This window comes from Thamnophis elegans, chromosome 9 (genome assembly GCF_009769535.1).
Source record: "Thamnophis elegans isolate rThaEle1 chromosome 9, rThaEle1.pri, whole genome shotgun sequence".
Classification (NCBI taxonomy): Eukaryota; Metazoa; Chordata; class Lepidosauria; order Squamata; family Colubridae; genus Thamnophis; species Thamnophis elegans.
The window spans coordinates 26,854,383-26,881,569 of NC_045549.1; the positions used below are offsets into that span (position 1 = coordinate 26,854,383).

General features: G+C 37.4%; 1 protein-coding gene across 6 annotated transcripts in view; it reads right to left on the reverse strand.

Annotated features, from left to right (window-relative positions):
* The window catches only part of CAMK2D (calcium/calmodulin dependent protein kinase II delta), a 140,991-nt gene that overhangs the window by 60,777 nt on the left and 53,027 nt on the right, over nucleotides 1–27,187 (reverse strand). For all 6 annotated transcript variants that reach the window (XM_032223599.1, XM_032223605.1, XM_032223600.1 and 3 more), the window contains exon 3: nucleotides 14,304–14,363. In XM_032223599.1, the coding sequence (XP_032079490.1) occupies nucleotides 14,304–14,363 (60 nt within the window). The remainder of the gene's footprint in view (nucleotides 1–14,303; nucleotides 14,364–27,187) is intronic.

Sequence of the window (27,187 nt, forward strand, 5' to 3'; positions counted from 1 at the left end):
CCATCACTGCAATCATTATCACCTCTTCAGTTAACCATATTCTTACTTCGGAATAGGTACTATTTTGTTTCAGAAAATAACACTGTATTTTAAAAGTAAAAATAAAACACTGAGAACCTGTAACTTACATTTAACCACCCCTTCTCAACTATACATATTATTAAAAAAGGAGGCGAAAGAAACATACTGTGGCAAGCACCATAGGTTGGACTTCTTTGCTTTCACCATGTCACTTTGAATTATAATTTAGATTCCCAACTATATTGGAATACTGTCATGAATACAGGCATTTTACTGTCTTCGATAGTCCAAATAATATGTTCCCTTAATCCTATGACTGTAGGGAAAAATTAAGCTTTCTTGTATCCTATTATCAACCACTTAACTTATTTCACTATAATTTCTAAGCTATTTTTGTTTGTGACTAATGTCTAAATCATCTGTCCCCAACTTAACTAGTTTGTTAATCAGAATTTCATGCAATATTTGACAAATCTTTTCTTGTAAATGCATTTTAACACAGATTCAGCAAAGCAAGAACAGGTATAGAGAAAGGAAATAAGGACAACCAGGAGATTACTAAACTAAATTTTATAGGGTGAGATTGAGGAAACAGTGTTTGTTTACCCTTTTAGGAAATAAAAATCTTCATTCAATAGTAGATCAGTTTAGGAGGGATTATAGAGGGATCAATTGGGAAGGTAGTGATAAGTTCCTATACACGTAGACTGGATGAGGGAATGCTAGACAGCCATCCATCCAAAATGTTTTTGTTGAGATTGTTGAGAAAAGGGGTTTGAAATCAATAAACTTTCAAGCACTTCAATGACCCTCTAAAAGGATGCAAATTACCAGCTGTCTGCAAAGAATATATAAATCCTTCCATTCCCCACCATCCAGTCAGAGCTGAAGAAGCTTTTTGGATGAGAAGTGAAACCTCTTCAAAAGAAAAACAAGAAAGTCCAGTTTCCTCCTGAAAAAGCACCTTTGGGACAACCATGACCTGGATGACTGAAAATCTCTACAGACTTTTAGTTACACAATTTGGGATGAGCACCCTTTGAATGGTGTGGGAGTAGGAATGGGTTGCCAGAGGGAAAAAATTGCAGACTATAGGAACCAGGAGTGACCCTGAGGACATAGATAAACCTCCAAGTACTTCAAAGACCCTCTAAAAGGATGCAAATGACCAGCTGTCTGCAAAGAATATAAAGCCTTCCATTCCCCACTATCCTGTCAGAGCGAAATGTCTTCAAAGAAAAACAAGAAAGTCCAGTTGCCTCCTGAAAAAGCACCTTTGAGACAACCATAACTTGGATGACTGAGAACCTCTACAGGCTTTTGGAATCAATAGCATAAATAACCTCCACAGTGACTGCAGGATTCTATGGACATGTGAAAACATAACAGACTTGCCTTTGGTTAGATGGTCTGTTATGCAAATCTGATTAATAAAGAAAAAAAATCAATACTGTGTTCTCCCATTATTTTTCCATTGTGAAAGTTTTAAAGGAGGCCCTTTAAAGTGCATGTAAGTTGAATCCAAGAATGCTATTATATTAGTGACAAGCTTCTAATACTTATTTTCTATCCTTGTGTGCAAAGGCAAAATCAATACTGATTCTGCTAAAACAAGATGCTGCACAATTCATTACCACTCCATTATGCAAACTGTAACCGATGCTACTTGTTCTTTTAGCCCATGCATCAATATTAATGGTATCTTTTCTATTTTTTTTTCCTACTAGCCTATACAACTTTAGTTCATGGTAATAAATCTTAAAGACTATGAAAAGTTTAAAACAATGATAAAACAATTAGCACTTTTTGTCTTGTCTTTTGAAACAAGAACAATCTGCTCTTGTGTAAATTAATGTTTTGTATTTCATTAAGCTTTAAAAAAAAATTTTTATTTTTATTTTTTTTGCTCATTTTGTTTAAGAAATAAATGTATACCAAAATAAGAGCTTGGGCCAGTGGTGCAATTCAGTGGTGCTATCTGGTTCGGTCAAACCGGTAGCGGCAGTGGCGGGAGGCATCGCCCTCCCACCCGGATATCATCACATCCCATTTTTGATGCTCTGCACATACACGGAAGGTCCCATTTGCGAACTAGTAGCGAAGGTAAGTTGATTTCACCCCTGGCTTGGGCATTCTCTATGAGCATTCCATTTTAAAGTAGCTAATGACATAATTTATATTATTAGTGTAACTAAACAAACTATAATAGTAAAAACTTGAAAAAAACAAGCATGGATGTAAATGATAATGTACAGGCAGTGACAAAGTTCAGTTCTGAAGTTCTTCCTATCCTAAAATGTTGTGCCGTGTGTTTACAAATGAGATTTCTCTAACATAGGGCTGAAACCAATCATCTTATTTGGTAGTTTTTTTTAAGGATGCTTTTGGGGTTTAAATTAGGCTGAAAGGCTTTTGTTTAAAAAATGGTTCTGGTGATAATGGCATCAACAGTTGAATGCTTCCTTCCTTTTTCTTTGCTTTTTAAAATTAAAAGAAGCTTTAAAGCATTAATTCAGGTTAGACAACTAGGTAAATAGTCATGCTACTGCCTACACATTCCATATTGCCTGCAACTGCTTTACTACATTGAATACATGTAGATGTCAGAGAGAGAAAGAAAAGAACGAAAAGGGGAAGGAGGTCAGAAGAAACAGTATTTGAAACAAAAGGGAAGGAAATGATTGCTGCTATATTTGGCACTACACTTCCAGTTGTCAAGACTGTGCAGTCAAGTTCCACACAAGTTTGTTAGAAACAGAATTTTTTCATTATCCTAGCAAGGGTTCCTACCATCAGCCAAGCTGATGGTTGGCAGAAGCAATTTTCAACTTTGATTAATAGAAGACAGAGCTGATAGACATAAAGTTTGATTTTTAGTTGGCACCTTAAAACCATTTCCAATTCTGCATCTTCCACTGATCAATACTGATCAATCCACGAGGCCATCCCTGTGATGTCTCTCAAAACAGAGGATATATACTCTGTCTGAATTTACATTTCCCTAATTAACACATTTATTGGAAACATGGTATATTTATAACTTCAATTAATCAGTTTTACCATCATTGGGTTCCTCACTAAATCTTTTTTACTTAGTCATCAGAGATGAAAACAAACGCGACTTCTGAATGCCTTATTAATTCAAAAATCTAGCTACTTGAATTTCACAACAAAATTCCTTTATTTCAGGCTGATTTTAATTTTAAAAACAAATAATCTATTATTATTTGACAGTTTTTCAGATAAGAGATAACCTTAAGAATATGATACAGTATAGCCAAATGAAAGCAGGTTGAAACAGGAGATTCTAAAAGGAATATATGCACATATACTCTGTGTTTATGTGTGTGTGTGCGTGTGTTTGTGTAGATAGATGATAGATAGATAGATAGATAGATAGATAGATAGATAGATGGATGGATGGATGGATGGATGGATGGATGGATGGATGGATGGATGGATGGATGGATGGATGGATGGATGGACGGACGGACAGGATAGACAGACAGATGATAGGTTTAAAGACTGAAATCAAAATGACGAAGACTTACATTTTAAAAGAATAAAAATAATAATTAAAAACATAACTGAACAAGACGACTAAACATGCTTCAAAAACTGTATCTGGAACTTTTGTTTATTTGTGTCAGAAGCATCACAATTGAAATAAAATATAAAATACAAGATTAAAGCATGCCAAGTTAAAAAAAACTCTTGCTCAAAAACTAGCAACATCATGTTCTGTCATTCTGCCATGTGGTCCTCAAGTGTACATTGATCAGGAAACAAAATACATATGTGTTGTTGTCTGCATGTCACCATAACTGCAAAGGGCAGAAGGCACTGGATAGACCAATTTGTTCAGGGTGTCTCTGGGTACATGAAAAGGGCCTCCCCAAAGAATGTGTGCTGTTAACACATTTGGGCGTCCCCTGAGTAACAGTTCATAGCTGGCTAATCCTTTCAGAAGGATCTGAAGCGTAGTGAGATGCTCATTTTCATCTGTGACATTATGTGTACCTGAAAGGTGACCAGCAACTAGTACTTGTCCTATTGGATCTTATACCAGCTGTAATTTACAAGTCATCTTCAAGAGCAGACTCCTATAGTTGCAACAGTCCAATCAATACGGTGATTAAATCATGAATTACTATCTAGAGCCGTGATGGCGAACCCATGGCACTCGTGCCCAAACCGGCACGCAAAGTCATGTCGCCTGGCACTCGTGGTCTTGCCTGTTTGTCTTCAGGGTTTCTGGCGTGCATTCACATGCGACGATCAGCTGTCCTTCATGCACGTGGCAGTGCCGAAAACCACTGAGCATGCGTTCCAGACAGCTGATTGTCGGGTGTACATGCATGCCAGAAGCCAGAAGTTTGACTTTTTCGTAGCGCGATCCCTTTGCCCGTGCGGCAGTGCCAAAAAAACTGCCTGTGCATGCATGCCAGCCAGCTGATCAGTGGGTGCATATGCACACTACAACCCAGACGTTTGGCTTTTCTAGAGTTCGGCCTTGATGAGCGCGCACAAATGCATGCATTGTTTGCGTATTCACCATCACTGATCTAGAGGGCCTCTCATTCCAAGAACATGCATATTAATTAGAGCTTTACAAAGACCCTCATGTCATAGCTGTCACCTGTTGTTTAAGCAGGAATTCCAGTAGTATCCCCAGATTGGACACCAATCTCATGCAACTCCATCCAAGATTAAAGCTGGAAAGTCAACTTAGAAGGCCCAAATATCGACAACCATTCAATTACATTAGACTGCAAGTCATTGGTCTTAAAAGCTTTATTTGATGGATACTAATCCCGATTCAAATATTCCTTAACTAAAGAGTAATTTCAAGCATCAGCACAGGAAAAATTCTGGCAGTGTCATATACACTTTTAGCTGAACTACACTGGCATGTAAATTGCTTTGCATTGGAGGTAGAATCCAAGAAAAGAAATCTTATTGTAGCCACAAAAATGAGAGCCGTTATTCTCCAATTACATATATCGAATTGTGTCTGACAGTTCTTTTACTTGACATATGTGGGCATTGAATTCTATGTGCACACAGAAGTAATTGTATAGCTTTCAACCATTGCATTACTCCTTTAACTTAGGAAAAATGAATTATTGCAATGATATTTTAATATAGTTATCTAAAACAATAAAATCCTGAGTACAATACAACCTTCATATTGTGAATGATAACCCATTTAACCAAGGTGTGTTAAGTAATCATAACTTGCATGTTTTTCAAAGTTTGATAGCTAAAACCTGCCAGGCCAGAAGGAAAGAGCTGTAGACCAGACAAACCTGTTATGAAAATACTGTGATATCTCACCCTCTTGTACTCTAAAAAAAGAACAGCAAAAAGAGAGGCAGAAAGAGTCTAGGACAGTGATGGCTAACCTTTTTCCCATTGCATGCAAAAAGCGGGGGGAGCGCAGGGGGCGTGTGTGGGCGTGCCCACACACCCATAATGCTATGCATGCAACCCCCCTGCTTTTTGGCACGTGATGAACCAGTTTTTCATACTACCTAGGCTCCAGGGGCTTTCTAGTAGCCTGGGGAGGGTGAAAACAACCTCACACGTTCCCGCGGAGACCCTCCAGAGCCTTTAGGAGGCTTCCCTGAAGTCTCCGGAGGGCTAAAAACAGCCCAACGTGCAAACCGGAAGTCTGTTCCCGAACTTCCAGTTTGCACATTGGGTTGTTTTTCGCCTTCCAGAGGGAAGCCTCTGGAGGGCGAAAAATGGTCAAAAAAGGCCAAAGTCAGCTGGCCAGCACGTGCATGCGTGCTGCAGCTGACAGGGCATCGCCTCGCGTGCCCTAACAAATGGCTCCGTGTGTCACCTGTGGCCCGTGTGCCATAGGTTCACCATCACAGGTCTAGGACTTAAACCCCTGAGTTGGCACACATGTAGGTAGTCCTCGACCTATGACTACAACTGAGCCTAAAATGTCTGTTGCTAAATGAAACATATGTTAAGTGAATTTTGCCTCATTTTTATGACTTTTCTTGCCACAGTTGTTAAGTGAATCACTGCACTTGTTAATAAGTGGCTTCCCTATTGACTTAGCTTGTCAGACGGCCACATGACGTCTGGACACTACAACAGTCATAAATTTGAGTCAGTTGCCAAGCAGCTGACTTTCGATCATATGACCATGGGGCTGCTGTAACAGTCATAAGTGTGAAAAATGGTTATAAGTAGGATATTCACTTACTTTCCCTACCGTTTTGCAAATGTGAGCCCGCACGTCTATGCATGCATTCGGCCTTCCATGTATGCTCTTGATCGTTCACACAGCTTGCACATGGCTTGAAAACATGTCTAAACAGGACAGCATAGAGCCGGGGCGGGTGGGCGGACCCACCAACGATTTCCACTACCGGTTTGGGCAAACTGGTCCAAACTGGCTGAATACCACCTCTGGTCATAAGCCACTTTTTTCAGTGCTGTTGTAACTTTAAATGGTCACTAAATGAACTGTTGTAAGTCAAGGACTACCTGTACATACAAACACACATATTTACCCTTTCTCAAACACATACAAACAAACACATGCATCAATATTGGAAAGCCTGAATTTTATAATCAACTGCATATATATATATATAGCTTTGAGTTTATAACAAAGCTATTATTTAAATGAGTGGAATATATATGTATATCTATTGATTTTCAAAAAAATATAATGTTAAAATATAAGACAAACAGAAAAAAACTTGAAAAAGTAAAAAGAGAACAAAAGAAAAGAAATGAAGGTACAAAAAAGAAAAAGAATAAATAGAAAAAGACTGACTTCGGTATAGATAGAAATAAAAACTCTTACTCTTGTAGTCCGATATAATTCTAATCAAAGCCCCAAATTAACTTTTCATTTCTTTGTGGCGCTCGCAAAAATGGATTGAATCCTTTACAATTTCCAAATTTACACACAAATGAAAGAATGTAATAAGAATGTGCATTTTCCAAATTAAATGATGCAATTAATCAACTATCTTACCCTTATGATAACATGAACAATAACACATAGGATTGTGAAAATTGCAAGTCAATATTTTGCAAAACAGCCCCAGTAACAGAATTAGAACAGTGCATAACAATGCTTAGCTGAAGAAAGACGTTGCTATATAGTATATTTCATTATTATTTTTTGAAATATTTATGTTTTGTTTTTATACTTCTATAGTTTGTTTTTTATCACACTGTGTACTGTCGTTGTTGTGTATTATTTATTTACTGTCTCCAAGTGAATTTTTGACTTCTCAGGACTGTTTGAACTAGTCGCTACAAGGTTTTTGGCAAAATTTCTAATGCTTGTCATTGCCTTCTTCCTGAGAGAAAGTGACTGGCCCAAGATCACCCAGCTGGCTTTGTGCCTAATGCAAAACTCAGTCTCCTGATTTCTAGCTGATGCCTTAATGACTAGACCAAACTGGCTGCAGTTGTTGCATAGTATTTTATCTAAAATAAAATGTAGTAATTCTGATTGCAATTATCTTCGTTATTATTTTTATAAGTTTAAATGAATACAAATATTTTAAAAAATCAAATGTGGTCTCCATATTCACATACAAAGCCATATCTGTAATTATTTTGTGATACTGACATTTCTCATTGGAAATTAGTTAAATATTAGTTAGTTGCACATATAAGGCAACTACCAACAAAGAGATGGTAAGATATATTATCATATTCTTCTCAAAAACAAATTTACTTTGAAAAATGTCGTGTGAATTTCATGTCCTCCCCTGCAATGTTCTGTAATGTTATTTTCCTTTTAAATAGTAGTTCATAATAATATTTCTAGATAAGAATCAGATCCTGGCTGTAAACATGCAACCCATTTTTAAAATTATACTTTCTTTTTACAAAAGTGAAAAAGTTAAGAAAATCCAAACAGATCATTTGTTTTTGCCATGAAATGTTATTTTTAAAATGTTTCTCTTTAATAATATGTCCTGCAAATGAAATAATTTTATAGATATATCTTGAGGTGAATGGCACATACTTTTACCAGTACCAATTATTGACAATTATGGCAGAAGATTATACTTTAACTGCATTTTAAAGAATAGCTTATAAATTCTCCCAAATTCTCCAAGGATACAAAAGGTTTCATTAATAATAGGAAGTATATTTCCTGGTCAACTATGGCATTTGAAATATTTATTTAACTTGTTCAGAAGTTGAAAAGTTGAAGTAAAAATATTTAATCTCATGTTAAATGAAGCTTTAAGTGCTTTTTGATGTATAAAAGTGGGATAAAAACATTTTACATAAATAATTAATTTCATAAAAAAAACATATGCCAGTGGACTAAAGCTTCATAAAATCAGTTTCTGAAGATACTCTGATCTTGATTCAAAGAAAAAGAAGCTGTCAGGAAATGTGTGCAACGACAGATAAGACAGACAGGCCCTATTTTCCTCAGGATCCAGATTCTTCTCACACGCTACCGTTTCCTTTGACTTCCAAGGAAATTTGGCACAATTCAATAGAAGTTACATAAGAAGCCTTCACCAAGTTAGAATTCTCTTTCTCTCTTACTTACATAAATTCCATTCCTTTCACAGAGACAATTGCCCTTTTCATGTGGCCATCCAGCTACACACAAGAAAGGCATTTCAGAGGACCTAAAACTGGGTTGCTTTTTGTAGTTTTCTTGGATTTTTAAATGCTCTGCCTCTATTTTCCTCTGGAACCAAACGACATGCTCAAAAGCATGTTTGACCAATGAGTGAGTTACTGGTATTTTCATATGGTTCCTCACTTCCTCTGCAGATTTACATGCTTCCTCTGGAAATTAAAAGTGCCAAGAATTTCTCAGACATATACCAAGACCTAACAATGTCTACTTGACCAATGAAAACTTTAACAGGTTTATTACAATGATTGCCATTCTCCTAACAAATCAGATCGTTAGCTATCATTTGAGAATCTTCACAATGTCAGGAATTAGTTTGTGCACAAATGGAAGACACATGGCAAGAAACAAGTGAAACACAACAATCACCTCCACTACAGTTTCTATATGCTATGCTCATTGTATAGAATGTACAAGTTCTCTCTGTCAAGTACTATACAGTGGGCTCCAGAGTGCTTCATTAGCATAGTCAGTGCAAGATTCCTGGAAGTTAAGAAACGCATTAGAAGAATATGTTGTGGTGCATGTACACCACTGGTGGGATCCAATTTTTTTTACAGGTTCTGTGGGGGTGCCTTTGTGGGCATAGTGTGGCTTTGCGGGCGTGGCAGGGGAAAGATACTGCAAAATCCCCATTCCCTCCCTACTCCACTAATCTGCTTTCCAGCTCCATTTTCCTGGTCAGGGCAACAAAATAAGATCAGCTGGGAGGCAGCGGGGACGGGTCCAGCCTATTTGCCAGTTCTCCGAACTACTCAAAATTTCTGCTACCGATTCTCCAGAACCTGTCAGAACTGGCTGAATACCACCTCTGGTATATAGCCTTGAGTCAGTTTTTGATCCTGGAAGAGAGGCTGGAGAAGTCCCTATAGTTTTATTGGCATAATTTTATGGAAGTGGTTTGCCAATGCGTCCTATCCAGGGCTGAGAGATAATGACTTGCCCAAGGTTACCTAGATGGGTTTGTCCCTATGTGGCAGGAATCTCTTCTTCTAATTGTACAGATTTTATGTACAGAAAAATTAAAACCGATGTATATACTTAAACATTATCCAGCTTCCCTTCACTTATTGTACACAGATAGAAAATGGTCAGAAAGACACCAAGGTTTTATTCTCTTATTTCTCTCTCTCTCTCTTTATGCATCTGTGTATACAGACACAAATATGTACATAAAAGTAATATAGTACTTATGAATAACTTTAAAACATATTCATATATATATGTATTTTGCCTTACAATTCTCAAATGAAGCTAATGATCAACATCATTATCTACACAGTACAGTATTTTGTATCCTGAGGATGTGCCTCTACATTCCATGCATAATATATCCAAATTGGTAGGATGCAATCAATAGAAAACAGTGTGTTCGTGCTTGGAATAAATTTGGACCTTGGTTGTTGTTATAGCACTCTGATCAAAATGTGTTACAGTCCAATTCTTATTACTGAAAGGAAATTTTGTATGAAATTCTTAAGGGTGGTAACCTATTTCTTCCTTCTCCAGCTTGCCAAATTGTGTTATATAAGAAAATAATTTACCAAAGCTGTGATGAATGACTACAACGAATATATTGGGGCTTACTTAGTGAAGTTCAGGTATTTGGAAGATTGTGACTTGAAATATAAGAGATAACTTGTAAAGAGCATGAACAAATGAAAACACTTAAAACTGTCCGCAATTAAGAGAAAGGTGGAAGATGAGCAAAAAAGTCAGAAACCTACAAGATTAAAAGATTGTTGCTAAATGTGATGATGATAATAATAATAGCTGTTAAACATCATATGTGTAGGAGAATAAATGCAATGTTTAGCAAATAGTTCAAGACTAGGAGGCTTAGAATGCATGATTTCGTATAGTTAAATGTATAAGAAACATGTATGGGGATGGCAGAGATTTGTTGGTTGGAATTTTAACGTGTGTATTTTTGTATGCAGATTACATCTTGTCGGCTGAAAAACCAAATTATTTGCAGCAACATGCCAGTTAATGTAACATGCTACTTGAACTGAAAATGAATGCATCAGAAACCAAGCCAAGTGTGTCTGAAAATGAATATATTTTAAAAAATCAAGATAGCTATGCTTTGAGTGAAGTGTCTAACTTCAAGTTACACATAAAAAATGAAGAACAGAGCAGGCAGATAAAAGTTCCACTCTGATCAAGAGGTGGGTCCGAATTTTATTTATGTGTAAATAAAATTAAATAAGTATGGTGCCTTGTTAGAAGAATGGATACAATGCAGAAACATTTTAAGATCCGCAGATACTGATACAATGTAATGGGTAACATACGACCTCCCATGAGAATGTCTGTCAAAAGAAGCAGAATGACTATGATTAGCAGGAATGAGGCATTTAAAAACTGCACATGGAAAACCAGATCAAGGTGGAATCAAGGCTGAGTAAGTATTGCATGAATGTGGATTAAGGTTTAAAAAGAGTGACTGGTTTGACACAAGAATGACCATGAAGGTGCCCACAGAGAGGATGCTGGGTGCCACCTGTGGCACACATGCCATAGGTTCTCCACAGTGGTGGGTTCTGGATCCCGTTCCAACCGATACGGTTGGAATGGGTCTGGCAGCGTCTACATGGACACATGCAGCGTGCGTGCATGCATCTTAGCGCCTCTGCTACGCTCCATCTGCTCAGTGGAGCATCGCGCAGGCGCTATAAGCGCCATGCGTGGAAGTCCCGAAGACTTAAAAGACCAGTAAGGAGCTCGGGCGGGCAGGTGGGAATGGTATCTGGTGCTCTGGGCAGGCTCTGGTACAGCGTACCGCCTGCAAGCCACCACTGGTTCGCCATCATATGGTCATAGTGTAATTTCTTTAGCTTACAAATTCTTATTCCTTTTTTGCACTTCACAAAATACTGCCTCCCCCCAACAGCTTGACTCTGTGTGTGTGTGTGTGTGTGTTTGTGTGTGTGTACCTACATATAAACATATATAATTGCAGTTTTCCGTTATTCTATTTAAAGATTAATATGTTTAACCTTTTTTTAAAAAAATGCATGTCTTCTAAATAATTAAAGGCATTACACTGAATTTTAGTGATTACAAAAGGAAACCAAGTGTTCGAAGCAAGATAAAACTACAAGAATAATTATACTGAGATATATATTCTGGAACGGGCACAAAGCCCTTTATCCTTGAAGCACTCTGGTCTCTGACTTCCTTACTCCCAAAAGAGTAGCAACTCAAGGAGAAAATTGCCTCTAAATGTGCCCAACATTTTGATGCAAGAAACAAAATACAATCTTCCGGCCTCAAGTCTTTTCTAACTCTACCACACTGGAATTGCCTATTTCATGCAAGCCTATTTTTCTCTCCCATCATATAGAGTGAAAAATAAACCATTTTAATTTCACCATTACAAAAGTGGGTATTATTCTCTCACACCAAATAGCCAAGTCTTATATAACGTCAACTTTCTCTGTTTTTCATAGATGTACAATAAGGACCAAGGAATTTAGGACATCGCCATAAAAAAAAACATGATGAACTCTAAGCCAGAGGCCCAAAAATCAAGCAATAGCTTTTCTATGTCCATAAATATATTCAAACTGACAGGAACCACCAAAACATCAGCTTAGACAGGATAATGCAACAGAGCTGTACTGTATGCAATGGTATGTATGACTGGCTAAGTTATATAAATAGTCCTCCACTTACAGTTAGTGATTATTACAGGGGCACTAAACAAAAGGACTCAGAATTGGTCCCCGAAGTTATAAACCAATGCAGTGCCCATATGGTCACATAATCAAAATGTGGATGCTTGGCAGTTTGCCTGCACTTATGACTACAGGGCACTTCAACTCTCCTCAGCTGCTTACCTCTCCCCCACTATATATGTCCTTCTGGCCCCCTGCAGTCCATGGCCCCTGCCATTTTAGCTGACCTGCACTGTCCTTTTGTTCCCACTGTTGAATAAACATGGCTAGTCTGCCCATTCAAGGTGCAACTGCTGGCTGCATGAGACTTTCTTCCCAAAGTCATGCACAATGGTCTTCTCACAGGACCAGGGGAATATGGCTTCTCATGGCCCTCCTAAAGAGGCAGGGTGGATGGTGAAGGTTCGCTAGGGCAGCGGGGGCCTCGGACAGCATAGTGGTGGGAGAAACTACGGCTGGGACTGGATTGGGGCACTTCCTGTAAAGCTTTGGTTGTTGGAGTTTCCCAGGGATGAGGAAGAGATGGAATGAATAGGTACCATATTTTTTGGAGTATAAGATGCACCTTTTCCCCTCAAACAAGAGGGTGAAAATCTGGATGCGTCTTATACATTGAATACAGCACTTTTGCCCTACTGAAACCCTGCAAAAATGCAGAGGGTTTGGGAAGCTTTCAAAGTGCTCCTGGGCCTAGGGAGGGCGAAAATGAGCAAAAAAATGGGCTATTTTTGCCCCCCCAGCCCCCTAGAGCACTCTACAGCCTCCCAAAGCTCTGATCCCCCCCCCTTTTTTTAAAAAAAAACAAGGTGTGCAGTGGGTTTGGGAGGTATGCTGAGTGCAAAACCTTTTTTAAAAAAAATTACCTCTTCAAAATCATGGTGCATCTTATACTCCGGTGCATCTTATAGTCTGAAAAATACGATACTTGAGGGGAATTGAAGGGAAGGCATTTCCTTATCTTGGAAGAAATGAAACCTGGAGTTGGGACGTTCGTACCTGGAATGGTTTAGATTGGAGTGGGTTCTTGCCTAATTTGTTTAACAACAGCAACAGGGAATGTCAAGGTTGCCATTGGTAAGGAATGAAGTCATAGAACATCATGAGTATGACCACATTGCTTGGCAATGGAAATGCTAGTCCCAATTGTGATTGTAAGTCTAGGACTACTTACATAATGTGCAAAACTGAATCTGACATGCTACAAATTCCTCAACAAGTTTCACACGTTCTGTTTCACTTTGTCATGAAGAACATGGTTGCTTCTTCACTCCATGGTAAAAAATGAGCTCAAATCCAGCAAGATCTCCCTCATAGTCCCTTGTTCAAAGCATAGAAAAAAGCGACATAGCATTGTCTCTGTATGGCAAAGAGAAACTCTGTGAAACTGGGAAATATTTGCATATCCAAATATATACAGTGCCTTCTGAGAAAACAGATGCTTACCTAGGCCAGATTCCAAACCTAGTCATAAAAAGGAATCATTCTTCCTCTTGGACAACCCTAAAGACTAGATGTTTTCACCTCTATTTTAAAACAATACTGCTTGAACCAAAAATCTTGCCTATCATAACTATGATTTTTTTAACAACTCAGTTGCCAAAAAATAATTTATGAAACTTGTTTTGTTATCTAAAGCACCATAGCTTAGAGTTTTAAGAAGAGACTAACTGCCGTCAATTCTTCATGTTCCTCATTTTGGACACAATGGACAAGTAGATAAAAGGAACAAATTGTGGTCCAAGGGTGAGATAGTGATACTAAACTTGTTCCTGTTAATTGACCACCCTTTATTATAATAACCACATCTGAAAGGAGCTTATGTCTGACAACAGTACTACACCAGAATAAAACAATTATTGCTTCCCCTCTTTTATCTCTTACTTTTACGGAACTATCTTCAAGGTAATTGTCCTAAGATTCTTAATGGATGTATCCTTCTATATTCTTACCGATATTCGGGTGCTTCAAAAGGCGACAGATTCTAGCTTCTCTCTCTAATTTCTGGTGATCTGTAAGAAATGAAAACATAATTTTAGGGAAAAAAATTCTTGATTTAATAGAGGCAAAACAAATTGTAACCTGGGCATACAATATATAACACACTTTGTCTATTGCAAATTGCAATAATTCTGGATTCTAGATAGGTGTTTTCCTGACAGAAACAAAACAGGAAACAATCACCACACCTACTCAAGTCAAAAATTGAAAGTATCACATTTCACTTTCATATCCTGCTCAGTTTTCCTTATAAAACTGTGGCTTTCAGAGGTTGTGGACATGGGCAATAAAGCACCGTTTTCCATGTCCCCCAGTTCCATATTCCACCTCCTATTTTGATTCTCTCCCTTTTTCTTCTTCCCTTTCCTGAGGGAAATATTTGAAAGTATAACCATTAGGAAAAGCTATATGATATGAGCATAGGCTTCCACTGTAACTGTGAAAAACTTTAATAAAAAAACTTCCAATCATCAGTCTCCATGGGACTAGCCAAGGATATATAGGCATGCTCTTTTTCTACAAAAGCTTAATAGTGTATCATTAATAATTTTCAGAAATTATGTTTTACAAACTAATTGCCAATTTTAGAATTCCAGTGAAGGATAACCATAATCAATGAATGAAGGAGAGAAATGTATTTAGAGAAGGCAGAGCAAGAGGTAGATGCCCACTAGATGAGGTTCAATCAATCAATCAATGATAAAGGTACATAAAGCTTCAATTGTTTTATACAATTATACAAAATTATAAAAATAAAATTTCATAAAATTGTTTCATGTACCTTTATGTACATAAAGCTCTGATTTATGTACATAAAGATACACAAAGCTCCAATTGTTGCCATCTATGATTCTCTATGATTTGCCACCTAGATTTGCCTAACCTGTTCATCTGCATGCCCTTAAACCAAATATCTCCTAGTTTACAGATAGTCCTTGATTTATGACCTCCATTGAACCCAAAATTTTCATTGACGCAGTGAATGACACAGTGAATGGTGGCGCAGTGGTTAGAGTGCAGTACTGCAGGCTACTTCTACTGATCACTGAGTGCCATCAGTTTGGCAGATTAAATCTCACGTTGGCTTAGCCTTCCATTCTTCCAAGGTGGATAAAATGAGGACCCAGGTTGTTGGGGATGATATGCTGACTCTGTAAACCGCTTAGAGAGGGCTGTAAAGCACTATGAAGCAGTGTATAAGTCTAGGTGCTATTGCTATTGCTATGCAAGGCAGCTGTCAAGTGATTTGTATCCCATTTTATGAGCTTTTTTGCCACAGTTGTTAATCATTGCACTTGTTAAGTGACTCATGCAATTGTTAAATGAATCCAGCTTCCCTCATTGACTTCCAGCTTACAAGGTTACAAACGGTGAAAGGTTACAAATGGTGATTACATGACTCCGGACAGTGCAATTGTCATAAATACGTGCCAGTAGTTAAACACCTGAATTTCAATCATGTCACCAGTGGGATGCTGCAACATCCCACTGGTGACTTATAAGTGTGAAAAGCGGTCATAAGTCATTTTTTCAATGCCATTGAAAGTTCAAATAGTCACCAAATGAATGATTGTAAGTTAAGGACTGTGTGTGTGTGTGTGTGTGTGTGTTTTATTATTTGTGCTGATAAATAAATAAAGGGAGAAATAAAAAAAATAAAAAAACAAAAATACAGCACAAATTTTAAAAAAACCACAAATATAACAAAGGCAACAGTAAAAATATTGGGTTTCTGTCGTGATGGACTCTTGTGACGAGCCAATTGACAGATGATGGAAGCAGTTAGCTTCCTCCCATAATTGGGGCTTACCAGGGGTTGTAAAAATCTTATATATATATATTATATATATATATATATATATATATATATATATATATATGTATGTATGTATGTATGTATGTATGTATGTATGTATGTATGTAGGTCTCTAGTTATTCGGGTTTTCTCCCGCGTAAAATTGGAGATGTCTTGGCGACGTTTCGACGAAGTCTCATTCGTCATCTTCAGGCTACTTCAGGCTTGGTGCTTCCAGGAGCAATGGAAATTAGCTTTTAATATTTATAATCATTTTTGCTATTTAAAAAGTACAACTAAAATTAATAACTAAACATGAAAGCTTTTGAAGCTAAAAATGTTTGTATGCACCAAGCTAACAGACTGCTGAAATTGAGCCAGTTTGGATCTTAACCAAGCTGGGCTTATTATAGGAAGCCTCAAGGAATGCTGCTATTACTAGCAATGGAGCAAATAATTTATAAGCCAATTATTTTATTAACTTTAACCTAATTTTCTGCTTCTCTGAGAAGAGTTCATAATTTTGCCTGAGCTAACTTGCTACTAAGCAATCATTCAGTTTTAGTAGTAGGTAAAGATTCTGAATGAGGTTTTAAGATAGCAGTGGAATATACAGTGATGGACTACAAGCCAAATTCTCACAGGTATGTGAATCTGGTATGCAAGTCAGATGGTGCATCTGCATATATATTTGATATAATAGAGTATTTTGGAAGCTTGCCAGACATGAGGCAAACAAAACAATACTGTACATTCTACAAAATAGCCTGCAATGCTCCTAAAAAGCGGCCAGGTTTGGAGCTGAATTTTTAAGACAGCTGTTGTTATATAATTGGGATAAATAGGGCTGTGTAGGATTTGAATTCAAAGGAGAAGAGATGCTTCTGCACATACAGGATGTAGGCATACCATCCTTCTGCAACTTCCTAAAACAGCTCCATCCTCCCCCATCTTTTCCAGGTTACCTCTTCAACTGCTGCACAATTCCAAGAAAAGACACATCATACAAAGGCCATGATCCACCCCAGCCTTTGAAACTCAAGAGATACCCAACCCTATGTTGCTAACAGCTTTGCCCTGAAAACATTGAATATGTGTTGACCTCATAATGAATCACTCATAGTGAATAGAATTACCATACAAATTTGACATGGCTGAATACTTAAGGGAATAAATACAATAAAATGACTTATTTTTCTATTAGCTTGTTTTTTCAATTAGTCCGGCTACCCATGGCGAGCAAAACATTTTAACATCTGCATAATGGCATATATAAAAGACTAGTGAAACATTTTAATTTCTTAAATAAAGTGCCTACTATATACTCTACAGTCAATAAGTCTCTAAATAAATTAAAATGAAGTTTACTCAGCCTAATTGACTTCACACTACACTTAATAATTTATCTCATTTGACACAATACCGATCATTAATGCCAAGCTGTTAAAATATTCCTTGATAATGAAAAGAAAAACAAAACAAGTATAATGGCAGAGAAAACACTCTAGTTATTATCTGTTTTGCTGGTCTTTGACATAATAAAGATTTGATGATGATATCTGGAATGAGCTAGTAAAAAGTGGTATATTAGGAAATATATTTCTTTTTGTTTTTTTTACACAGTCAATTGAAATTGGCACCTTTAAAAAAAAATAAAGAACAGTGCTATTTATGCTGTTACGATGTATCATCTGATCTTAATTTTAAATTTCAAGTTAATCTAAGCAAAAGTGCAACTCATTAGGTTAACATTGAATTTAAACAAATAGAAATATAAACTAAAAGGAGTTAGGGGAAGTTACACTGCACACCATCACAGGAAACAAGAAAAAGAAAATATTTCAAGTATGGAATCAAGCAGAAAGTAAATAATATTTATTTTTATTTATTTAGTTTGTCAGCCATGTAAAAAATAACAGGTATACATATAAACATGGACATGAACAAAGGAAATGAATACAAATAAATGGGGGACAGTAGGACAGGGACAGTAAACACGCTGGTGCGTTTATTCATGCCCCCTTTACGGACCTCTTTGGAAAGGGCTGAGGTCCACAGTAGACAGTTTCAGGTTGAAGCTGTGAGAGTTTGAGGATGTAACGACGGAGTCAGATAGAGCATTCCAGGCATTGACCACTCTGTTGCTGAAGTCGTATTTTCTGCAATCGAGTTTGGAATGGTTTACCTTGAGTTGTATTGATTGTTTTCCCGAGTATTATTGAGGTTGAAGCTGAAGTAGTACTTGACAGGTAGGACATTGTAGCAGACAATTTTGTGTACTATGCTTAGGTCAGACCAGGGGTGGGTTCCTGCCAGTTCTAACCTCTTCTATAGCAGAGGTTCTACAAATCTACAGTGCCGTTTAGAACCGGTTCCAGCTCCCTCCCCCCGCCCGCACATCATCAATATGAAGAGAGAGAGGAGGAATTCTGGGGGTTGAAGTCCACAAGTCTTAAAGCTGTCAAGTTTGAACACCCCTGGGGTTTTTTTTCTAAAGGGTTATGGGTGCAAGAGTCTTGTAACTTGACAGCTTTAAGTCTTGTGTGCTTCAAATCCCAGAGTTTCTGGGCCAACATTTTGGTTGCTAAGCAAGAGTGTTGTTAAGTGAGTTTCACCACATTTTACAAGTTGGCCACACCCACCCAGTCACATGGCTGGCAAACCACTCCCACCTGGTCACATGACCAGCAAGCTACTCCCACAAAGCAGGCCATACCTACAGAAGAGGTTCTAAAAAATTTTGAAACCCACCACTGGGTCAGACCATAGGTGGTGTAGTTCCAAGAAACATAATCCAGTTGCTGTTTGAAAAAGCACTTTTGAGACATCCATGACCTGGGTGACTAAGAATTTCCCTAGACATTTAGCTGAAATAAATGGATTTTATGAACCTACAGTCTATCACTTGAATAAGGCAGTAAGTGGCCTGGTGAGAGAAGCTGGACAAAGACTGGCTAAAAGTTGAGGCTAAGACATAACACGGCCAGTCCCTTAGCCAAGACATATGATTGGGACAGGTTATATGACAAGGATCTCCCCTTGGGTTTCTTCATACAACAGCTGAAATATTGACAGTATTTGCAAATGAGCATAACACTCATCAATTAAAAGGAGAATAGGACACCATATAAATCTCTAACAGATTTTCCTCTCTGTGTGTGGTGGAAGCAGAACTGTGGGGACACAGACAGAAAAAGCTCAAACTAAGAGCCTTTTCTTTTCTGCATGTTGATGGATGTTTCTACCACCCCCATACCTTCCATGGAAGAAAAATGGAAATACATATTTGCTTAAATATGGAGGGAGATTGAGGATATCAAATGTTGTGGATAGCAGATGGATTACATAGAAAACAAAATACATCTTCCCATTTTTTGTGAAAAGAATTAGGACAATGTCTGATGTAGCAATTGTCTTTTTTTTAAAAAAACTTTTTTTCATTTTCATTGAAAATAATATGATGCAATCCATTCAAGCAGCAACAGATTATACCACAAGCTACTGTTTTTATATAAAGTGTTGAGGCTATCATCCAGAGTTTATTTTGGACGCGCCTAAGAATCAGTATGCATTCAAGGAAGTTTTCTAATTGTTTTTATTTGAATAGTACATCCAAGCAAAACATGCCAGACTGCAAACATTTCCGAAACGACCCTAATTTTTCTCTTTCAGAATCAAGGACATTTTATAGAACTGCTATTTTTCACAAGACGTGCATTTCCAAGCCTCGCCAATACAAAAAACAGCTTGCTTATTCTTGTCACATCGTACAAGGCTTTCTGTCCAGGAAGCTGTTCTGTTCAAAGCAGTTTGAAGAGAAAGAACACAAACTTTGGTCCCTCTCCATCTAAAATTCTCTAAAGCCAGGGCTAGTTTCTGGACTTTTCACAAGTAACCTACTTCCTCCAACCAAATCCTTTAGGAAGCATAATCTTCTCCAAGGGTAACATTTGAAATTATCTCCTTTATTCACAACTTTCTCTTGAGTGCTATCTGGTGTACACCAAAGAAGATCCTGTTCTAATATATCACAGACTTCAATGGCAAAAGTATTTCTCTTCTTCTACAGAGCCCAGTCTTCCTAATATTTCCTATTTTTACATACTTGTCAGGTAGCCATGATTGCTACGACAACTCTCTCACAGAGATTACAAAAGTATAATGGATTCTTGTAGGCAATACCACGAAATGCGCCAATTATTTTTAAAGGCCTGTTGGATGAAAGGAAATTAAACGAGGACACACACAGTATGCCTGAAGTTTTTTTTTTGTATGGGCACTGCCATTCCTCCAGTCTTTTGAATAAGATTAGGCAAAACACATTCAATTAATCTGACACATTTTGTAACAACTGGATACAAATGGGGGATAGATAAGGTGAACAAATATCTGAACAGGCAAAAGAGGACACGGACAAATGGAAAGGAGGACAAGTGAGAAGTAAAGGAGGACAGACTGTTGAACTTTGCTGGGATCCATGACAAAAACTACAATGAAAACCTTCAAAAACTGTGAAAAGGGAAAAAAAGGACATAGGCCCTCAAGTATATTACTATTACCATTATCAGAAAGACTGGCTCTTCAGATGAAGGAATGTGTTAGAACTGGTTAGGAGGCAAAAAGTATATAATTGATTAAGATCTTGTCAATTTCAGACTGTAGCACAAGCCCTCAGGAAGATACTAATTAAATAATGGAAGCCACAGAGCTGAGCTTGTTCACATATGGTTAACACTTATTAAGGAAGACCTGAAACTTGGAGAAAAACTGCTGGAAGAGATGCCCAAAAAGACAGATAGTATTTAACTTTGAAGCTATGCTTGCCAAATGGAGCTCATCAAGATAAAATGACATAGCTTCCTTTTGTTGGATGTCTGGTGACCCTAGTGATAGGGTAATCAGGAAACAATATCTATAGATTACTCAGATCATACCTCACAGGTTTCATTTTCTTTTTTAAAAAAAGTAAGATTCTAATTTATATTCTTATACTCTTAAAATGGTATTGTAATCATCAGCTCTTAAATGCTCTTCTATTTATTTAAAGCATTTATATCGTGGCCCGACAAAACTGCGCTCGTCAAAATAGCGGCGATAAAACCGTGTCGCTAAAACCGCGATGTCATCACCGCGACGTCATCACCGCGGCGACAACAGCGTGGCGACAGAAGGGCTCTTTAAAACAGCGTGGCGGCAGAAAGCCGATTTAAATTAAGGTAAGGGTTAGGATTAGGTTTAGGGGTTTGGTTTAAGGGCTCTTTAAAACAGCGCGGCGGCAGAAAGCCGATTTAAATTAAGGTAAGGGTTAGGATTAGGTTTAGGTTTAGGTTTAGGGTTAGGGTTAGGTTTAGGGTTAGGTTTAGGGTTAGGTTTAGGTTTAGGGTTAGGGTGCTGAGTGCTTCGGAAGGCGCGGATTTGCCCTCCGCGGTTATGTCATCGCGCTAGGGTCCCCTTTTTCCTTAGCGCTTCGGACAGCGCAGATTTGCCCTCCGCGCTTATGTCAGCGTGGATAAGGGCTTCGCGGTTTTGTCGGTGAACCCATTTATATAGCTTTCCATCTTATAACCAACTCCAGGCAATTAAAAGAGAACCATAAAATACTTGTACCGTTTTGTTATTCACGGTAGCCTTGGTGCTATTTTAACCTTATTGTAGGAGCAGCACTTTGGAAAGTAGTCATTTTGTTTCAACAGCGAATGCAAAATTAATAGTCATCCTATGAATGAATATCTAGCTAACAATGTGTCCACTCATATCTTTGTTATTTTATGTTCATAATACTCTTTTACCAAAGTTATCCTTTGACTTCTTTTTAATTACTACTTTAATTATAGCTTTCAACTGTAATTCAACATCTTCATATTCCCATTCTAAAGGAATATTCAGATTCTAATTCAAAAACTAATGTAATTTTCAATTCCAGAAATATCTGTGCAAAAAATGATTCTAAAAATAAGACTTGCATAAATAAAAACCTCTGTAATTACTCCCTTCGGCATATTAAAACACACAGATATGCAAATTCTGTGGTTTTGCCCATGGCATATAGTATCACAACTGGGAAAATTTTTGTCAACTCTTGACTGGTACTAGTTGCTAAAACTATAGCTTATTTCAATGTAATCTTTATAATAAGATGAAATTCTTAATAAACTTGTGGATGTTATAACAATACAACTACCACTTAATATATTTTAATATCTTATATGAATATTTCTTGTTTGGCTAAATAGGAAAATAAAAATGGAGAACTGTAGTAGGCAACAGCAAAAGATAATATGAAAAACGAGGAATGCTTGGAGTTGCCTTGGCAGGAAAAAAAATCCATATCTCAGCTGTATATCTAGGGGCTGTATGGTTACTAAAGAAGCATTCTGGAACTTACCTACATATTAATAACTTGAGATTTGATACACAACACTGTATCAGGAATGAAGGAAGAAAAAAGTAAAAAGGAAGAAGATGGGAGGAAAGAAAGACTTACCGTATTTTTTGGAATATAAGACGTACCGGAGTATAAGACGCACCCAGGTTTTGAAGAGGCAATTTTTTAAAAAAAAGTAGGTAAGTAGATAGAGGGAGATAGAGGGAGAGAGAGGAATATATATACATATACATATACATATACATATACATATACATATACATATACATATACATATACATATACATATATATATAGAGAGAGGGGGGGCGGGAAATACAGTAGGTAGGAAGGGAGAGAGATATATAGAGAGAAATACAGTAGATAGGTAGGGGGAGAGAGAAAGAGAGAGTAGGTAGGTAGGTAGATAAAGGGATAGATAGATAGATAGATAGATAGATAGATAGATAGATAGATAGATAGAGAGAAATACAGTAGGTAAGTAGGGAGAGAGAGTGTGTAGATAGGTAGGTAGGTAGAGGGATAGAGAGAGAAATAGAGAGAGAAATACAGTAGATAGGGGGGAGAGAAAGAGAGAGTAGGTAGGTAGGTAGATAGGTAGATAGGTAGATAGAGGGGGAGAGAGAGAAATACAGTAGGTAAGTAGGTACAGTAGGTAGGGAGGGAGAGGGAGAGGGAGGGGGGTAGGTAGGTAGATGTTTCCAGGTGTATTTATCAATGTGCTGGAGAAGGAAATCGCTGACAACCTGTAGCACCTAAAACTTTGTTTCTGCTGGCACAGCACTTGACCAATGTAATTTTCATCAATCCCTCTAACTAAATAGCTTTCTGAAAGGAAAAAAAATGGGACATTTTTGACATTTTTGTCAAAATAATTGCATGCATAGCCTTATGGAGGTTTATAGAGTGCTCCTGGAGGCTGAGGGGGACAAAACTGAGCAAAAACCGGCCCGCTTTTTGCTCATTTCTGCCCTCCCCAGCCCCCAGCAGCTCTCTGAAAGCTCTGAAGGCTATGCACGGCCATTTTGGTGGAAGGGGCGGGGCTTTGGGAGGCAAAAATGCTGTATTCGGTGTGTAAGACGCACCAGATTTTCAGCCTCTTTTTAGTGGAAAAAAGGTGCGTCTTATACTCCAAAAAAATACGGTATGTAAAGAAAAATATCCTACTATTCACATTTATCTCACAAAAATGTGACAATCTTACACATAGTACTCGAGTTATGACCACAATTGAGCCCAAAAATTTATGTTGCTAAGTGAAATATTTGTTAAGTGAGTTTGTCCCATTTTATGACCTTTTTGCCACAGTTGTTAAGTGAATAATTGCATTAGTTAAGTTAAAATTACTGAAATATCCTGTACTTATCTTGACATACAGTTTAAAAAAAAGGATCTCACTGTTATTATTGGTCATCCAATGCTTTCTACATTTTTTACATCATCCTTGGACTGATTCTGTAAGAATGCCAAAGGTATATAGAAGGCAGCAACCTTTGGAAATCACATCTAAGTAAATTCTAATACTTCTTTGGAGAAATGAAAATTAGTGATCATTATGTATTAAAAGTTTTCGTTATAAATTTATTATATATAAAAGTAAAGGTTTCCCTCGCACATATGTGCTAGTCGTTCCTGACTCTAGGAGGCAGTGCTCATCCCCGTTTCAAAGCTGAAGAGCCAGCACTGTCTGAAGACATTCTCTGTGGTCATGTGGCCAGCATGACTAAATGCTGAAGGCACACAGAATGCTGTTACCTTCCCACCAAAGGTGGTCCCTATTTTTCTACTTGCATTTTTTTCGTGCTTTCGAACTGCTAAGTTGGCAGAAGCTGGGACAAGTAACAGGAGCTCACTCCATTACACGGTGCTAAGGATTCGAACCGCCGACTTGACAACCTTTCTGATCAACAAGCTCAGTGCCTTTGTCACTGAGCCACCACGTCACTTTATTATATATACTTCAGAGCAAAAGAAACAACCAAGAAAGTAAATGGGATGAGATAGGAAAAGTAAAATTAGACAAGCAGGCTCAGTTGCTAAGTTTTCCATGGTTTAATAATAACTAACTGAGATGTGAATAAGTGGCTGATTCTAGATGACCCAAAATATTATCTTGATAATCTTGTCAAGCAATGGTTTTTATGAAGTAAATCTTTCGAAAACTAACTTTGAAGAAAACAGTATTCTTTACCTGTAGGTGACAATTAACAGTAACTGTGTTTTTAAATTCATAGTTTTAGCAATTTGTTTTACAACCGGAGTGGTAGTAATGGCGGCCAGAACCCACCCTTGTACAGCATCTAACTCAAGCTGACGCTACCCTAAAGTATCTTGATGGCAGGGGATAGTAAGGCTCAGTAACATACTCCTTATTCAATCATCTGGCTTTTTTAAAAAAGACTTTTTAAGGTAAAGTATGAAATGTATACATATCCGTTACTGGTATATATTAATTGGCTACTCATTTAGAACCTTAAATATCTCCAAACAAAGGTGCTAAAATGGGAGGAAATCATCAGGCACTCATTTCATATAAACAAATGGGGCGAAAGGTCAAGACAGCTTGTTTTCAACTTTCAGATAAGGAAATGGATCAAATGTTCTTCAACCATGTTTGACTAAATAAACTTCATTTTTCACTATTGGGCCATTTCCTGTCTCATGTCTTAAGTTACAAAGAATACCAATGATTTCTTTGGACCAGAGAATGCAACAGGAATGTTAAGCAAAGACTGGGTGAATAAGAGGCAACATAATTTTTAGAATTAAGACCTCTGGCTAAAATCTCAAAACATTCAGGCATCTTCTGCCGTATAAGAAATTGTATGTCAAGCGGTACAGACTTTTTTCAACAGTAATGCAGACACAATGTGGACAAACTTTCATTCATATCAGTTATTAGAATAAAAATAAGACCTATTTAAATCATCTTTCTGGCAGTTCTCCTTTTTTACATCACACCTCATCCTCAAAGAGTTCCATTGAGAAGTAAAGTTCATAGCTTATAAATGGTGAGTCATGTTTGAAGCTTGGCTCTGTTGCATTTTTTGTTGCCTAAATATTCCATCCTTCTAAATTTTGGCCAGTGGCACTTCAGTATACACAAGAAATGACTCAGAAATACAAAGTGGATTCCAAAAAAAGCATACAAAGGATACTGAGATGACTAAAGAAAAATAATTTCCCTTTTCTTTGTCAGTTTGGTAGAGTAAATAATTTATATTTAGGTATAAAATGAATGCAGTATAATGCCATTATATTATTATAAATGCCTGTTGAAACTACCAGAATTTCAGCTTAAGCACCATTCCTAAGGAATAGGTTCTATAAAATGCTAGTAAATTTCTTAGGAATTACATTGTGGGAGACAAACTGGCACCTCCAGAAGTTTTAAATGATAATTTCTATAAATACCAGACATTAGCAATGGCAATAGCACTTAGACTTTATATACCACTTCATAGTGCTTTTACAGCCCTCTCTAAGCAGTTTACAGAGTCAGCATATTGACCCCAACAACCTGGATCCTCATTTTACCCACCTCAGAAGGATGGAAGTCAACCTTGAGCCAGTGAGATTTAAACTGTCGAACTGCAGCTACCAGTCAGCTGAAGTAGCTTGAAGTACTGCATTCTAACCACTGTGTCATCTCAGCTTTAGACCAATTAAGTTCTATTAATCAGATTATGGGAGCTATAAAACATCTCGTGAATACCAAGTGTGTAGCTCTGGAACTACATCTTCCATCATCTTTTGAAAAATGCCAAGCACATCATTTCTTTAACCTTTATTTTATAACTAAATTTAAAAGCTACTAAATGTATTGAGCTTAGACAAAGCTACTGAATAATAAATAAAATAAAAGGAATAGATTCATATATAGGATTTACACTGGATCTGCACCCTTCCCCTCACTCCACTTCTAAATAGCCCAGAGGAAAACCTAAATAGAGTTACGTTTTTCACAAAACTTGTTAGCACCCATTGACAGGTCCTACAGCCCCAAGTAGGGAAGAACTGAAGATGGTTAACCTTTTATCCTACAAAAATGGGATTCATTTTCTTCTACTTAATTGAGCTAAATTACTGCCTGAAGCTTCTCCTAAGTATTATTGATTTTTTAAAGGTTACCAGGGTCAAAACAAAATTGCAGACATACTTTTTAAAAATTATTTTGACTTACTGTCCCTAAGTCATTTAAAAGAAATGCTCTGGAGAGGAGGGGCCGATGCCGTGACGAGAAGACATGCGATCTCAAAGCTCTGAAGTCGCAGTCGACACTTTTATTGCTGGGGGGTTCCAATGGACCTAAATCATCCCGAAGAGATGGTAAACAGGAAGATTACATCTTGCTGATCTCGGGGGTATCGCAAAATCTCCAAGAAAAGCAAGGCAAGAGTCTTCTGCCGGTAATAAAAATTCTGGTCTGTCAAGACTGATAAAGTCAGGGCGACCCCAGAAAGGAATGGAACGATATGGAAATAGAAAGTGATACCAGCTGGTGAGAAACATTTATTGTTTTAAAAAACAGACTACCTATAAAATCTAAAAACTAATTTAAATCAAAGAATAGAACAACTTAGCGGCGAATTTGATTTTTGTAATGGTTCTGGACAGTGGTTATCTTACCTTTTAAATGTTATTTACATGGATTG